The 15,917-nt window shown below is 58.9% G+C and overlaps 1 protein-coding gene and 1 long non-coding RNA gene across 2 annotated transcripts; both read left to right on the top strand.

Moving 5' to 3' along the window:
• Positions 1–6,290: 6,290 nt before the first annotated feature.
• On the top strand, positions 6,291–15,570 carry LOC136992135 (maestro heat-like repeat-containing protein family member 2B; the record flags this gene model as incomplete). The annotated part of the gene is made up of 15 exons (XM_067296993.1): positions 6,291–6,315; positions 8,151–8,293; positions 8,499–8,621; positions 8,886–9,051; positions 9,501–9,599; positions 9,700–9,854; positions 10,293–10,367; positions 12,638–12,757; positions 13,121–13,228; positions 13,420–13,579; positions 13,844–13,884; positions 14,025–14,166; positions 14,766–14,818; positions 15,079–15,186; positions 15,490–15,570. Coding segments are annotated over exons 1-15 (1,599 nt in total), but the record flags the coding sequence as incomplete, so codon positions are not given.
• Positions 10,375–11,578, top strand: LOC136992170 (uncharacterized). The gene is made up of 3 exons (XR_010884234.1): positions 10,375–10,436; positions 10,976–11,068; positions 11,549–11,578. It is a non-coding gene; the product is annotated as an uncharacterized lncRNA (long non-coding RNA).
• Positions 15,571–15,917: the final 347 nt, after the last annotated feature.

Below are 15,917 nucleotides of genomic sequence, written 5' to 3'. Positions count from 1 at the left end.
TCTTACACCAATTCCTTGAAAAAGACCCCTTTATCTGCTGCAGTGTGAGGCTGAAGGTGACTGTTTTGCAGACCAGTTTTCACAAACCAGTGTGGGGACTTATTTCAGCCAGGGCATTGGCTCACCATCCTGCAGAGCATCCTTTTCAAGGTTTGTGTTGATAGGTATTTGTATGAGTTCCCACTATGATCTCTCACTATATTTGTTGGTAACAACCTGCCTTCTGCAGCTGTTGCTGCCTTTTCTTGCTCTCCTTAATTTTTTTTCCTGATGTTACCAGGTCTTTGATGTTACTTCTTCCCAAATAAACCCAAGAGTCGCACAAGCCTTTAATTATCCAACTGTTCTTTATCTTTTCTTAGTGCCTCTAACTTTTTGCCAGGCTTTCCCCTGTAATAGATGAAAGGGGATACCATTTTTTGGCCTATTGATCTTTTCTGAGTGCTCCACCTCAGTCCTCTTCCTTCTGTACTTAACTGCCTGTCTTATGCTGATATTCCTCTCTTCTATTTCCTATATATTTCAGCATTGCGATGGAGATGGAACCAACATCTTTTAGCAGATGAGCTTGAAGTATTTTGTTGAATTTTGAAATATTTTTGTTCTGCTGTCTGTTCTGTGACCTCCTGCCTGTCCTCTTGTGCAGTTTTCTTCCCATTTTCTTTTTTTCTTGCTCCCTTTCTCCCCCTAGGAAAGTTTTCCTCTGTTGCACTTGCCTGGCATCTCAGCGTAATCCATAATTACAAGTATGTTGAAACACAAGTTGAAAAACTAAGATTTGTCATTTTCTGATGGCAGCAATGTAAAAGCAAGAGTTGCATCCATCGTGCTGCACTGAAATGTGGCATAGCTTTCGGAACAGGCCAGATATTTTCATTAGTAGGTCTTTATGAAAGCAGCCAGCGAACTTAAGGTTTCTGCAATTTGAGAAGTGGTCTCCTGAGGTGAAAGGTATGTCTGCGCTTTCCTTTTCACTCAGAGTGCTTTCAGCTTGGCTGATTGCTCACTGACAAGGTATAGCTCTTTTAATTGATTTTTTCCTGGGCAGAAGCAGGGTAAATGTTAGCTCTCCAAGGCCAAAACAAAGCCTAGCAAGGAACAGATGTGAAATGAAGGTTTGAAAGCTGCACACGAGCCTCTTGCTACAGCGCGTGGAAATTCAGAAGGAAAACATGTCCGTAAACAGTACTCGAATGCGCGGCGCCACCAGCCCCAGCTGCCTTCTGGGGCTTTGCTTCCCGCTGTGCCGCTCGGTTGTCCCTGCGGGCGCTGGTGCACCCTGGTGGTGAGCAAGTGGAGGATGGTGTGGAGGAGCTGCTCAGGGTACGTGCACATTTTGGCACTGTATTATGTTTTTGATGAGCTGCATATTTCTGACTGTGGCAAAGAACTGGAAGTGTTGGTTTGAGAAATTCCTTTTAATCCTCTGATCTTTGCTTGTTGCCAATTGGCCTTATAACAGGTAAGGAAGACATTCAGAGAGTCGGTTTAGGGCAAGTCAAAGTAAATATAGCAGCAGCGTGTATTAACTGCAGCAGCATAAGTGAGTATTAGGAGTGTGTGAGGCTAGTGAGCTTGCTGTGGCAGTGTGACCCGTGGTAATGAACTGGCCCTCTGACAGTCGTTCTCAGCATAATCATGGAGGCTGCGCAGGCAAATTCAGAGCTTAAAGATGGAGGGAGGAGAAGAAGGGGAGAAAGAGACAAGGGTTGCTGTTACCGTCGCTTGGTTTGAATTTGGTTGCCTGAAGGGCAAAGAAGTTGGGTCTATTTTAACCTCCTGTTTGGGGACTTGAAGCAGTCTTGTTAGTCTCCATCAGCTCAGGGAAGTCTGGAGGGTTGGCTGAGGAGGAACATGACAGAATGCAGCTGAAATGATTGCTGTAATATCTCCCTGCAAGGGAAGTAGCTGGCGTGGTGCCTGTTTCTTTATGCAGAGATGGGGTGGGGGCGGGGAGGGGGTGGGGCTGCAGGGCCACCTGCTGCTCTGGGGCGGGGCTGTGGGCGGGGCGCTCTTGGTCACCTCCTGGTGGCCGAAGGCGACACTGCCGTGCCGGACCAGGCAGGGCCTCATTGGCCACAGGTGTCTGTGATGCAGGCATGTCCTGGGGCAGGCCCTCATTGGCTGGCAGGCCTCTGTGATGTGCACAGGCGTGTCCTGGGACAAGCCTTCATTGGCTGGCAGCCCTCTGTGATGTGCACAGGTGTGTCCCGGGACAAGCCCTCATTGGCTGGCAGCCCTCTGTGATGTGCACAGGTGTGTCCCGGGACAAGCCTTCATTGGCTGGCAGCCCTCTGTGATGTGCACAGGCGTGTCCTGGGGCAGGCCCTCATTGGCTGGAAGCTCTCTGTGATGCATGTGAATTTGCACAGTTGAGGGGAAAAGAAGACAAGAGCACCCAGAAGAAATGACCTGCGGCAGACGCAAAGGGACAATTGTTCTCGATTGTTATTGCACACGAGACAGAACCATTAATAGAACAAGCAGGAAGTTTTTCAGACACGGCACTTGCTTCTGAGCTTTCCTTAGGATTTCAAGAGAGCGCAGTCTTCTGTGTAGTTGGGATGCGGGAAGAAGTTTGGGCAGATGGACACTAGAGGAGAGAGCGAATCTCTCTGCCCTGAGGGCGCTTAGAGGGAACCGGCGGTCCCTCTGTCCTTCCTGCTGTGGACTGCCTGTTTCTGTTCCTGCCCCAGCCCCTGCCTTGTGCAACTCACGTATTTGCACACTGAGTCTGCCCCAAAAGCTGATCCAGCTGAGAAGTAACCCAGCAGTTGTGGACACGAGGAAGAGAGCGAGAATCAAGTGTTGGCAAGGTGACAGAATTGTGTCTTTCAGCCGCAAAGCAACATCTGTAAGAATGGCAACTCTCCACGTTGCCCATAGGCTGACCATTTTGGCTGGTGACGTGGCAGTGCTAGGAACGGGCACTCTCCAGCTGTGGTGTGCACAGTGCTTCGCATAACACAGTCACACTCCCAGCCAGGCGCTGAGTCCTGCTGCACTACACGGACTAAAATAAAGACCTGCAACATGTCACTCAAGTACCTCTCCGTTACAGGCACCATCTTTTCAAAGCTTGGAGGAGCTGATCCAGGGTTGCCTGACAAGTTACTAGAATGAGGATCTTGAATGCACTATTGATGCTCATAAAGAAAACAGATTTTTACCTAACAAGTCTCAGATGAACCTGTGCCAAGAAGTAGCAGGAGGGGGTGGTACCAGAGTTACTTTTCATTTGCTCACAATTAATCTTAGGCCTGCAGGAAAGAAGGGATTTCCTTCCTCCTTTTCGTACCCATCTCTATATCAGGCAGTGTCAGTGAACAATCAGGAGAAAAAGCAGCCAACTACACCCCTCCCCCAAAAAAAGGAGAGAGAGAGAAAAATCCATCTGTATCATCTTATTTCATTCTCTCCTTCTGCTAACATTCAAAGAATTGAAATAGAAAACCAGAGTAAAACCCAGGCAGCGTATAACCTCAGTCTTTCAGGAATGTTGACTTGGTTTCTCCATTTAACAGCGCAGCGAACATGCGTTCTCGCGGTCCTATGCTCCTGTCCTTTCCACTCCTCTTCGGGGGGTTGGTCTCAGGGAACCAAAAGAAGCAATGGCCCTGACAAGCACATTTCCGGCAGTTTTCCCACCACCGCTGCCCTGCTGGAGCACTCTAAATGAGTTGGCAGAGAATCTGCCCCGCTTCTGGTTTTGGCACTCAGCCCCTTGATTCAAACAGCCCTTTGCTGGTCCTGCAGAAGGGCAGCAGAGGCAAGCAGAAATCAAATCCAGGGCAATAACCAAAGGGCAGCAACCTGTCCTCGGTCTGCAGGCAAAAGATCCTTTGGCCCCACCAAGACTTTTGCCTGCATGCCAAATGAAGAGAGCAGCTTCTTTTTCTTGCCCCTTCTGCTCTGCCGTGCATTGCTTTCCTTGCATTCGGCAGCTGGTGAAACACTTCTTGCAGGAGAAGTACGTGACGTCCTTCATGCTTAGGCTACTGATGCTTCCGAGGGACAGCAAGGTTGAGATAGCAAGCTTTCAAAAATACCAAGCTGGAAGAGAGAAGTCTGAAGGAGACCAAATCACATTCAACACAACACAACAGCAATTAGTTCAACTCAAAGGTATCACTCTGTGCTGAGGAGAAGGTGCAAGGTCTCCTTGTGCTAAACCTGTAGTGTGCCACGTGCCCTGAGCCAGCCAGAAGTCATCCCAATGCCCCTTCCACAGCCATCTACTCCTCCTCTTGCCCCAGGTCCAGCGTTTGTGCAGCTAGGTGGTGACCCGGCTGGGGAAACAGAGCCTGCACAGAGCTACATCAGCAAAGGGGAAAGAACTGGATGCCTTTTGAGATTAGTCACTTCCCTGATCCTGTTCTCTGCAAGGCTACGCAAGTTCTCTGCATGCCTAAAAGCAGCAAGTGCTGTCTTACCGCGTTTTCTACACAGCAGCTTAAGGTTTCATTAGTCACATACTGTCACTGTTATGTTTACTGCCACACGATGGAGACAGAGAGCTCAGGGAGGCTGTGGTCCTGGCCCCTCCACTTCTTTAACTGCTTGCTGGCCTTAAAGCGTAGCCATGGGGTTCCTCAAGGATGCACACAGCTGATCAGCTGCACCATTTACAGAATCAGTTGGCAGTGATCAGGGAATGGGAAAGTCCATAAAATCCAGGAGCTAGGGGTGTGTGCTCCCCAGGCATATGTACCAGCCCCTGCCTGCTGCAGGGTGTCTTTGGGTCACTTGTGAATTACAGCACCTTGTATTTGTGCTCTTGAGAGACAAAGTCTTACATCTGGCTGCATATAAGAAACTCAATGGTACCAGTTGTCCAGAGAGCTTTTGCAGTCTCCATCCCTGCAAGTTTTCAAGAGCCAACTAGATGAAGCCCTGAGCAACCTGCTGTGATGCCATAGCTGACCCTGCTTTGAGCAAGAGCTTGGACTGCAAATCCACCAAGGTCCCTTCTAAGCTCAATTATCCTATGATCCTGATGTAGTTTTAGCTTCTTATGGTACCTGAGACCTTCGCTCCTGTTCTTTGCACGTTCTGGAGGAAAAACTCCTTTGGGCAACAGGCCATGCCTGAATAAGTACATGCTGACTTCAGAGATTCCCCCAGGCTGCTGTGTGCTCTTGGTGTCCCTGGCCCCCAGGCATTTACCTTGGCCCTGAAATGCTGCCAGGGCCTGTCAGTGTGGTGTAGCTCTGAGCGGTTGTGAGGAACAGGCGTCAGCTGCCCACGGAGAGAGAGACTCCAGTTCTGCCTTTGGTCAACAAAGATGCATTTAGCCCTTTCCCAACAGGATGTCTCTTATGTGGCACAGATTTAGGGAGAACAAGGCGTGGGAAAGGGATGTGATGCTGAGGCGCAGCAAAAGCAATGTGAATGGGGAGGTCACACTGTTATGCAGATCACAGCTTTCCACCAGCTGTCAGCTGGGGACACATAAGTATCTCCATTCACAAGACTCCTGTTTCAGGTTGTGGCTGGCCAACAAGGACAGAGGAGGTTTTTTCTGAGAAAATTCACAAAATCACAGGATGGTTGAAGTTGGAAGGCATCTCTGGAGATCATCTAGTCCAACCCCTTGCTCAGGCAGGGTAACCTAACACACATCGCCCAGGACCCTATCCAGATGGCAGCTTGCCCCAGAGCAAATCCAGGGCTGTTCAGTTACTCAGAGGAGACGCAGAGAATGACACATACAGACGCCTACACAGATGACAAGCCTGCAGAAGCCTTTTTTGGAGAAAGTCAGGCAAAAAGAGAAAAGGCCAAATCAGCCCCCTTGAGAGCAGGTCACCTCTGGCTCTGAGGGTAGGACCCAGAGCCGGGAGGGGCTGGGAGCCGCTGCTCAGGCCAAGTCGGTGACCAGACCCCTTCAAGGAAACTCAGGAGACTGGAGGGATTGAGGGGAATGGGGAAATTTGGCTTTGGGGCACTTTGGAGTCCTTTGCCTGCTGCCCTACCCAGTCCCCTGCCCTGAGTGGGCGTGGCCCTGGAGCACAGCCCTTATTGGCTGGCAGGTCTTTGTGATGTGCACGGGCGGGTCCCAGGGTGAGCCTTAATTGGCCAGCAGCCTTCTGTGATGCGCAGGGGCGTGTCCCCAAACAGGCCCTCATTGGCTGGAAGCCCTCTGTGATGCAGGCGGGCGTGTCTGGGGCAGGCCCTCATTGGCCGCAGCGCTCTGCGGCGGTGAAGGTGGCGCATACGAGCGGGTCCCCACGGTCCCGCTCTGTTCTCACGCAGGGCTGGCGCAGCAGCGCTGTCCCTGGCCCAGCGCCATGCGGAGACTCCGGGCACTCCGAGGTGAGGGGCTGGGGCCGGGGCCAGGGCCGGGGCTGGGGCCGGGCCAGGGCCAGGCTGCAGGAGATCCCGAGCACGAACCCTCAGCACCACTGAGCAGGGCTGGCCATTTCTGATGCTGCGGGAACTCCCCTGGACCCTACAAGTGCACCAGCTCCTCAGGAGAAAACCTCCTCCTTGCTCCCATGCAGCTCCCTCCAGGCCCTCGTTTCATGCACTTTCCATCCAAGGAGCTAATGTGCCCCGACCGTGAGGGAGATGGCAAATGGAGCAAACCATGCAGAGCTGTTGGTCTGCTTTGCACTTCCACACAGCAGTGCAGGGGACTTAGAGGCTGCCTCATGAGGAGTCAGGCCTGATGGGCTTGGTGGCTCTGATAACATCCACCTTGTTTCGGTAGCAGAGGCCCCCTGCTTCCAAACCCAGCAGGCTCTGGGCGTTATGCTCGCACGATAACCAAGGGGGGATGGGACGTCTGTGCACTGGAGTCTAACCTGCCGCTCAAAGCAGGACCCGCAGGGCCTTGTCCGGTCACGCTGTGAATATCTCTGAGGATGGAGATCCCACAGCCTCCCTGGGTGCCTGTTCCAGTGTTTGACCACCTTCACAGAATCACAGAACAGTTGAGGTTGGAAGGGACCTCTGCAGATCATCTAGTCCAACCCTGCTGCTCAAGCAGGGTCACCTAGAGCACATGGCCCAGCATTGTTTCCAGACTGCTTTGGAATATCTCCAAGGCTGGAGGCTCCATAACCTCGCTGGACAACCTGTTCCAGTGCTCTGTTACCCTTGCAGTGAAAAAGGTCTCCTTATGTTCAGATGGACCCTCCTGTGTTTCAGTCGGTGCCCGTCACCTCTCATCCTGTCCCTGGGCACCACTGAGAAGAGGCTGGCCCCAGCCTCTTGACACCTTCCCTTCAGATACTTATACACATTGAGAAGATCCCCCCTCAGGCGTCTCTTCTCCAGGCCAAACAGGCCCAGCTCTCTCAGCCTTTCCTCATAGGAGAGATGCTCCAGTCCCTTCAGCATCTTAGTAACCTTCCGCTGGACTCGCTCCAGGAGCTCTTGCCTTGAGGAGCCCAGAACTGGACACAGTCCTCCAGATACAGCCTCACCAGGGCTGAGCAGAGAGGGAGGATCATCTCCCTCGACCTGCTGGCAATGCTCTGCCTAATGCAGCCCAGGATACCATTGCCCTTCTTGGCCACAAGGGCACGTTGCTGCCTCATGGTCAACTTGTCCACCAGGACCCTCAGGTCCTTCTCCGCAGAGCTGCTTTCCAGCAGCTCAGCCCCAAACCTTCATGGGAAATAGTTTTTGTCTAATATTTCATCAGAATTGCTCATGTTCCAACTTGTTCCTGTTGCCTCTCATCCTGTCCAGGTACATTTCTGAGAAGAGTTTTGCCCCATCTTCTCTGTATCCCCCGTTAGGTAGTTGCAGGCAGCAATACACTGTTCTCCCTTCCCCTTCTCCAGGCTGACCAAAGCCAGCTCTCTCAGCCTGCTCTCGCATATCATGTGCTCCAGCCCCCAGCCACCTTGAGGACTCTGTTCTGGGCCCACTCCATTATATCATACCATTATATCATCTCTATCTTTTAGTAAGGAGCCTGGACTGCACCAGTAGCCAGGGTGGTCTCACTGGTGCTGAAGAGAGGGGAGGAATCCCTCCCCTGGCCCTGCCGGCTGCCTGCCTGCTGATACAGCCCTGGCTGCAGAGTTAGCGCTGAGGGAAAGGATTTCTCTCCAGGCTGGGGAGCCGTTTGCCCCGAAACAGTGCAGGCAGCTGAGGCCAGCAGAGCTGACGCTCATCCTCTCCTCCTCTCTTTTCAGAGGGTCTCTTCTCTTGCGGAGGTTGCTGGTCCCGACCTCCCGTTCCCGAGGATGGAGGCAGGGCGACAGAGTCCGTCCCTGCAGCCGTGCCCACCTTGGCTGACCGGGTGACTTCTCTGTCAAACCGCCTGCAAGACGAGGAGGTGAGGCGGGGGCGTTGTGCTGTGCTGCGCGTGGGTTTGCAGGGGCCCAGCAGGGTCCCCGGTTTCCCAAGGGCGCCGCTGCCCTCCTGCAAACTGCATGTGCTGCAGATGTTGCCACTGGCGAGGCCCGTGTCCCCAGCTCTGGGGCTCCCTGGTGATAAGGAGAAGCAAGGCCAAGCTCTTCCCTTCTGGGCTGTGTCCCCAGGGTGACAGAGCAGAGACGTACCGAGAGCTGGAGAGAGTCTTGCAGGGCGACGACGGCCGCTTGCAGAGCGCTGTCCTGAGCAGGGTAATCGCAGCGGCTTCGAGGGACATGAGAGCGGCCCAGGTGAGCTGCTCCTCTCCGAAGGCAGCCAGAGGCGGCTGGCTAGAGCGCGGTTTTGTAAACTGTAGGAGGGCTCTGAGGACCTGTGTCTAGCACTACGACCCGTCAGAGGGTCCCAGACGCCCTGTGACAGCTCCTTCCCCATGGATACGCCTGCGCACGAGAAAAGGCCGTATCCAGCCCTGCTGCAGAGGGCCCCGGCGCATTCAGCCTGTCCGGCTGCCTCGGCCTTTCTCCCGCTGAGGGGGGATTCGTTGCTCTCGCCAGGGGGTGACGGAGGACGTGCGGACGGCTGCCAGCGACGTCCTGGTGGCCCTGGCCAGCTCCCACTTCGACGACGTCATGTACGAGCTGCAGCGCCACATGCGGGCCCTGGGAGAGATCTCGGAGGACTTTGTGTTTGTCACCCTGGGCAAGCTGGCCAGCAGCTACGGTAGGGCCCTCGGCCTCCGGCTCGGGGCTACGCTCTGCGGTAACCGGCAGAAGGGATCCTGCCCACTCCTCCCAAAATGCTCCGTGCTCAGCCGGAGGCTGCAAGGTTTCGGTGCCCCTCGCTGGCTGCCGGGGCCGGCCGGGGCCCGGCCATAGCCCCCATCCCAGTGAGCTACGGACGGGAGCAGCGGGAGAGCCAGCGTGGCGGGCTCTGCCCCCGCCGCCCTCCCAGGCCCCCGAAGGGCTGCCCCGCTGCCCACTTGGGGCAGGCACCAGCACCCCGTCAAGCCCCCTCCCACGAGCCCTCCCCACGCCAGCGCCTGCCCCAGCCCCTCGGGCAGCTCTGGCACCCCCCAACCCCGCCACGCGTCCCCGGGGTGTCCCCGCACGCTGCCCCGGCTCCCTCTGACGGCGGCCGCACTCTGTGCCTCTGCCCTGCCCTCTCTGCAGCCCTGCGGTGCGTCCCCTTCGTGGGAATGACGCTCTTCGCCCTGCAGACGATGCTGAGCCAGGTGGGGAGCAGGCGGACCCTGCGCGCTGTCTGCGGCGGTGAGTGTCGGCCCCGCGGGGAGGGGAAGGGCCGGGGCGGCAGAGTGAGGTCTCCTCCCCGCCGCAGACTCCTGACCCTCCTTCGCTCCTCTCGCTGCAGTGCTGGAGCAGTGGGCGAAGGCCGCAAACACCTACCTGCGCCACTGGGAGAAATGCCCCTTCCCGCGCATGGGGGAGGCGCAGTTCTGCAGCAGCGTTTCCCCGCTCTTCTGCCACGTGGTCGGCAGCTGGCTGGGCTGCGAGGAGGAGGAGGAGGTGAGAACGGCTGCCATCCCAGCCCCGTGGCGGCAGCAGCGCTGTCGCGGTCTGTCCGTCTTTCCGTGTGAGGGCCGTGTGGGAGGAGAGGCGCCCGGGGAGGGTGCAGGGTGTCTGATGCAGCGCCCAAAGCCAGACCCTGCCGATGCAGTGGCAGTGTGGACGGTGGCAGGCGACAGGCAGCATGCGGGACTGCAGCTTCAGGCGCTGCCCGTGCCCAGGAGCAGGGGGCCGGGGCCGCCCTGCCGGGAAGCAGGCAAATGCGGGGGCCGTTGGGCAGGGCCGGGGGGGCCAGGGCTGGGGACGTGCCCTGTGCTCAGGAGCAAGCCCTTCTCCTGCAGGGGAAGCAGGGAAATGCCTCTCTGTGGGGGGGCAGACCGTGTCGGGGTGGCAGGACCTTGGGCCCCGATGAAGAGTGTCTCGCTGCCCTCCCTGCAGGTCAAGCAGGCCGTCCTGGGGGCGATGGCTGCCATGATGGGCCTCCTCCTGCACGAGGAGAAGCACCGCGGGCGCGTGTGGGAGCAGCTGCCCTGGCTCCTGGGCCAGTATCAGCAGGTCCAGGACACTTCGCGGGTGACCAAGGTGAGGCGTTATGTGGGGCACGGTGGGGCCGTGGGGTGTGTGCATGTGCTGCGAGGTGCTGTGGGGTGCCTGGAGGAGCCGGGACCCCTTGAGAAGAAAGGGAGAGAGCAGGGGAGGCTTGAGGCCTCCTGAGCTTCTCGGGCAGCACCAGAGCAGCCCAGGTGGGGCTGAGAGGGAGCTGAGCGTCCCCGGGGCCTGACCTCCTCGGGAAGGGAAGCCTCGAGCCCTGTCCCTGGGGTGTCGTGCACGTGAGAGGCTCTGCTCTAACGCCCGGGCGCCGTCCAGCCCTGTCTGGCGGGGAGGGGAGGTGTGAGGGGTGTGAAGTGCTGGGAAAGGTCATCAGACGGGCTCCGTCCAGAGGAGAGGCCCTCTAAGGCTGCTGCTGGGAGGGAAGGACACCCGAGAAGCCCTGTGCAGGAGGGCTGGTTTTTTTTCCTGGGGGCTGGAGTTAAGGACTTCCTCACAGAAATGCTGGGTTTCCTTTCTTAAGACGTTGCTTTAGGTGACAGCCCCACTCTTCTTCCCCCGTTCCCTTGCAGGGTCTCAGTTATTTTCTTGAGATTCTGGGGGAAGTGAAGATCCCCATCCCCAAGAAGAAGGTTCAGGCCATCAGCACCGCTGTGCACAGCCAGGTAAGGGCAGCCTGACCCTGCACCGCTTGCGCTGGGTGCCGCAGACCTGATTCATGCTGAGGGGAAAGTCCTGCTGGACGTCCGGGCAGAGCGTCCTTCCAGCGGGATCTGCCTTAAGGGCAAGTCTCTGCAGATACTTGGAGTCCTCTCCCATTCTGGGGTCTCGGGGCTGTTGTAGAGCTGATTGTGGCTGCTGTGCGCAGGCTCAGGGGAGAGCCCAGCTCAGCCAGCAACGTCCCTTTCAGCCACGTTGCAGCACTCTGGAGCCCAGAGACCCCGAGCGCAGCCTTTGAACCTGCTCAGCTCGCGGCCCCTGGGCAGCGCGGCCACCCCAAACCTCTGGAGGTGGCCAGCACCTCAGTGGGGTGGGGTGGGTTTTGGCTGTGGGTCCCATCCCAGGGCTCGGACTGCCTAGGGAGAGATGGAGGGGGAAGGCTAAACACTAGGCACCTAGTTGTAAAGCGCGCCTTGTTCCCACAGCTCAGTGATGAAAGCAAGCAGCCCAGCGAGGAGCACCGGTCAGAGCTGTCCTACTGCGTGCTGCTGCTGGGTGAGGGCAGGAGACTGCACGGGACACCGCTGCGCCCTTGCTGCTCTCTCCCAAACCTCTGAAGTGGGGGAAGACCTGGGTGGCTAAGGCAGAGCACGACTTTTCCCTCGCAGCCCGAGTTTGCCCTGAGCACACGGTGGCATTTCTGCACTCGCAGCTGGGGAGCAGGAGCGAGGCCGCTCGCGTGGTGTCCCTGGATCTGCTCAGAGCCCTGGTGCGCTCTGCAGGTCAGTGGTGTGGGGCGCAGCGAGGCTGGCCAGGGGTTTGGGCTGCTGGGCTGGGGACAGACACGACTGCAAGTGATGTACAAACACCCGAAACAAGCTGCCAAGCGCCTGTTCCCCAGCCAAGCTGCTATGTGGCTGTGGGGACAGGGATGTGACGGGGCAGCTGTAAACGGCGATGCTCCAGTGACGGTGCTCAGCGCTCAGTGACAGGGCAGGGACCCATCGCGTTTCTGCAGTGCTCTGTGTTGTTATAACAGACGGTCCCATCACACAGCTGTGTCTGTAAACGGAGTCACTGGGGGACTCTGCTGCTTCCTCGGCCGTCACAGTCTTGTGCCCGGTTTTCTGGGCCGCTCGTGTGTGAACAAGCTGGGAGCTTTGTCAGGTCCCTGCGGAAGCGAGGGCTCTGCCTCAGCGCACGCCTCTGCCCATCTTTTCCAGCAGCGGAGGGAGGCCAGAGCCTGCCGCTGCTTGTGCAGGCGGTGCGGACTGTGCTGCGAGACCCCAGCAGGAAGGTGAGCTGGCTGGCGAGGGGCGGCAGCGTGGTGGGCGTCAGAGAAACCTGTGGCTCGGGGCAGAGCCTGGCCAGCCCCCAGCGGGGCTGCTGCTGGGGGTCGAGCCTAGACGAGCGTTTCCCCGTGGAAATTCTCCTGCATGGCAGCGACGGCGGGAGCAGAGGGGTCTCCTGCACCCGCATGGTCTCCCCAGAGGGCACACGGGCTGGATCGGTGCGAAGGCGGGTGCCCCCGGGCTTTTGAGCAGAGGGGGTAACTGCAACCTCCTCCGTGGCAGGTGGCGAGGGCAGTTCTGTGCTTCACCAAGGAGCTGCTCAGCTGCAGCGTGCAGAGCTGCTCGGCCTGGGATCTGGTGGCCCACGTCTTCGCCAGGTTCAGCCAGGCCTCCGTCAGACTGGTGAGGGCAGAGTGTGACGCTTGGGCTTTGCTCTGTGCCCAGGGTGTCCTGGGAGCCCCTGCGGGCGCCCTGGGAATGGGGAGCCCCCCACAGCAGGGCTGCAGTCAGCGGTGCAGAGGGCTGAGCGGCGTCCCCATCACCGTTCCTCGGGGGGATCTCGGAGGATGCCGGGGGAGGGCTTTGGCCTGTTTAGTCCTTGCTTCACCTGGGACCTGGCCCCTCGTGTGGGACTTTCTGCTCTCTCCTGCCTCCCGAGGGGGGTGCTCCCAGGGGAGCATCACGGGAGCGCTGGGTGGTTGGTGCTTCAGCCTCCCATCTCAGGGACAGGGAGTGATGCTGGTGTTGCCCAAACTGTGTCTGCAGGCGCAGAGGAACCTTTCTCAGGCAGAAGCGCAGGAAGAAGCAGATCTTCAAGCCCTGTGCTTGGACATCCTGCACTCTCTGGATGTCTCCGTCAGGGGGATGACCAAAGTAAGTCATCTGGCGCCCTGCTGCTGCCTCCCTGCCCCACTCTCCCCAAACTGCTCCCCAAGCAGGCCCTTATGCGCACAAGGCGAGTGGAAATGCACAGCGTTGTTCCCATCTCGGAGCTAAAATGGGCTCTTGAGCTGGCCCTGAGTTGGGAGCCCCGAGGTGCTGAACTGCCTCCTTCTTCCCTGCAGCTCTTGTGGCCACGGCTCCTCCAGTACGTTGTGCCAGCCCAGTACACGGGCACGCTGGTGCCACTCTCCCGATGCCTCCGAGAGCTGGCGGAGAGACGGGAGAGAGCAGGGCATGAGGACGGAGAGGAGGAGCCCGGTGTTGTGGCGTTCCGGGAGCGAGGTAGGAAGGCGAAACTCTTGCCGTGTGCTGTGCCGGGCTGTGCCGGGGGCCGGGGCAGCCCGTGTCACTCTGCTTCCCAGCGTTTCCCAGCCGCGCTGGAGCTGCCTGCGCCTCCGTCTGCCGAGCCCTTGGGAACGCCCGGGACAGGGCTGCGGCAGAGCAGCCGGTCACCAGCCCATGGGCCGCACGGGGGCTGCGCGACCCGGAAAGGGGCAGGGTATGGCGGGTGGCGCAGCTCTCAGCGGCCTTTCTTTCTCCTCGCAGCCAAGCTGCCGACGCCGCAGGCCCTGCTGGCTCGCCTGCTGGTGAGTAGGGGCCGCGGGGAGACGCTTTGGGGGCCTCGAGGGGACGGGAGAGGTCGGGGCCAAGCGACCGCCCTCCCTGCTGGGAGAAGCTGCGGCTCCTCCGGCCGCCCCGAGCCCAGGTCTCGCCTGCCCTCTGCCAGGTGGTGGCGGCGGCTCCTCACGCCGGTGGCGGCTGCGGCGTCGCTGCCCTGCGGCTGCTGCAGGCCCTGTGTGGAGAGATCAACGGCGCCGTGGGGACGGTGTGGGCCGTGAAGATCCCCTTCCTGCTGCAGTACCTGGAAGGTAAAGTGCTGTTGTCGGGGAGGAAGAGGCTGGAGAGGCCGTGGGGGAGGCAGGAAAAGGCAGCGTGCAGAGGGGTGAGGGAGGGCAATTGGCCCTGGGTTTCTCAGCGCTTGCTCTGCAGCCGTCCCCCTTCCAGGGAGTGAGCGCTGACACCCTGGAGCAGTTTCTCCAGGGGAGGGGGCCTTTCTTGCCCGTCACTGCCACGAGCAGGTTTTGCAGCCCCCGGTGTCCTTGCTGGGTGGGTGTTTGGGAGGGCCAGACGTGGCGCTCCTGGGGGTGGGTGAAACGTGGCCTGGTGCAAAGGTGTGTGCGTGGTCCGTGCCCTCGTGTGACGGCCTGGTCTGCTCTGGGAGCTGCAGCCGAGCGATGGGGATCGGGACCGGCGGGTCTGTGGCCGACCTGAGTCAGTGACTCTGGCCCCCGTCCCCAGGGTCCATCAGGTGTCTGGGGCCTGCAAAGAGTCGGGCGCTGGGGCTCGAGCCTCCCGGCTTTGGCCCCTTCTGGCGTGGGACCTGGCGGGTGTTTGAGTGCAGAGGAGAGCCCTGGGCTCTTCTCTGGTGCTAAGTAACACGGAGCGTTTTCTTGCTCTGGTGTTGCAGGGGAAAGCGAGAGCTGCCTGGACTCTGCCGAGTGGGAGCGCCTGCTGCTTGAGGTAGAGCACTGCTGCGAGGGCAGCAAATGCTGGTGGGAAAGAGGGGGAAGGTGTGGGTGGAAACTTAACGAGGAGCAGGGGCAACCTGAGAAGGAAAATGCCAGTTCTGTTTAGAGAACAGGAAACACACGAAAGACAGCGGGCCGGTCGCTCGGGCTCCCTGTTTGGAGGGAGGGAGAGAGCAGGAGCGCCGGGCGCTTGCCGAGCAGCCCTGGCCCAAGGGGCCGGGGAGAGGCTGCTGCAACCGGTGTTTCCCCTAGTTCCTGAGGACGTCGCTGGAGACGATCAAGAGCCAGGCCTGGACCATGGGCCTGAGCTTCGAGCTGAGCCAGCAGATGGGCAGCTACCCCCGGCTGTCCCGGGAGCAGGTGGGTCCCTGCCGAGGCCTCGTTCCTGCTCCCGTTCCCGGTGGGCGCTGGCGGGAGAGCCCGGGACGCTGCCCGGGGCTGTGCCTGCAGCTCTTGCCCTCTGCGGACAGGCTGGGCTCCCCGGCTCCCCGGGCCTTCCCCAGACAGGCTTTGCTCTCCGCGCCGCTGGGCAGCGGGGCTGGGCTGAACGGCCGGGCGCCGCGGCCAGCTCAGCTGTGCCTGGTGCGGGCTGGTGCGTCACGGCCCGGCTCTGTGCCGCCACCTTGTGCGTGACCACGTCTGTGGTGGCCTCTTCTCTTCCAGGCCTTCCTGTATAAGGCCATCGGGATGTCGCTGGCAGCGTGTCAGCACGTGCCCTACGTCCGTGGGGAATTGAAGAAATACCTATTAGGAACCAATTATTTGGAGGAGTCGGAGAGAGAGGTGAGTTTCCTCTTGTCCCCTTGCTTTGCCCAGAGCCCCTCTGTGTTTCCAGGGAGCAGTGATGTCTCCCAGCAGAGCGCTCCAGGCTCTTCCGATGTCCTTGTCACTGCTGTGTCTGTGGGACGATATCGCAAGTGTCGCTCGGAGCTTGCTGCAGCTGTGTGTGGGCCAGAGGCCGACTCACCCTTCCTCTTGTGTTGCAGGGAATGATTTCTGTTGTAGCCGGCGCTGCCGAGAGCCACTTCCACCTTGCCCTGGAGGTGGTGCAGGAGTTTGGGGCCTGCATGGAGGAAAGGCCAGTGTCTGGG

Source organism: Apteryx mantelli, chromosome 5, assembly GCF_036417845.1.
Source record: "Apteryx mantelli isolate bAptMan1 chromosome 5, bAptMan1.hap1, whole genome shotgun sequence".
Classification (NCBI taxonomy): domain Eukaryota; kingdom Metazoa; phylum Chordata; class Aves; order Apterygiformes; family Apterygidae; genus Apteryx; species Apteryx mantelli.
Note: the sequence above shows the minus strand (reverse complement) of the source record. Positions and strands in the feature narration are given on the sequence as shown.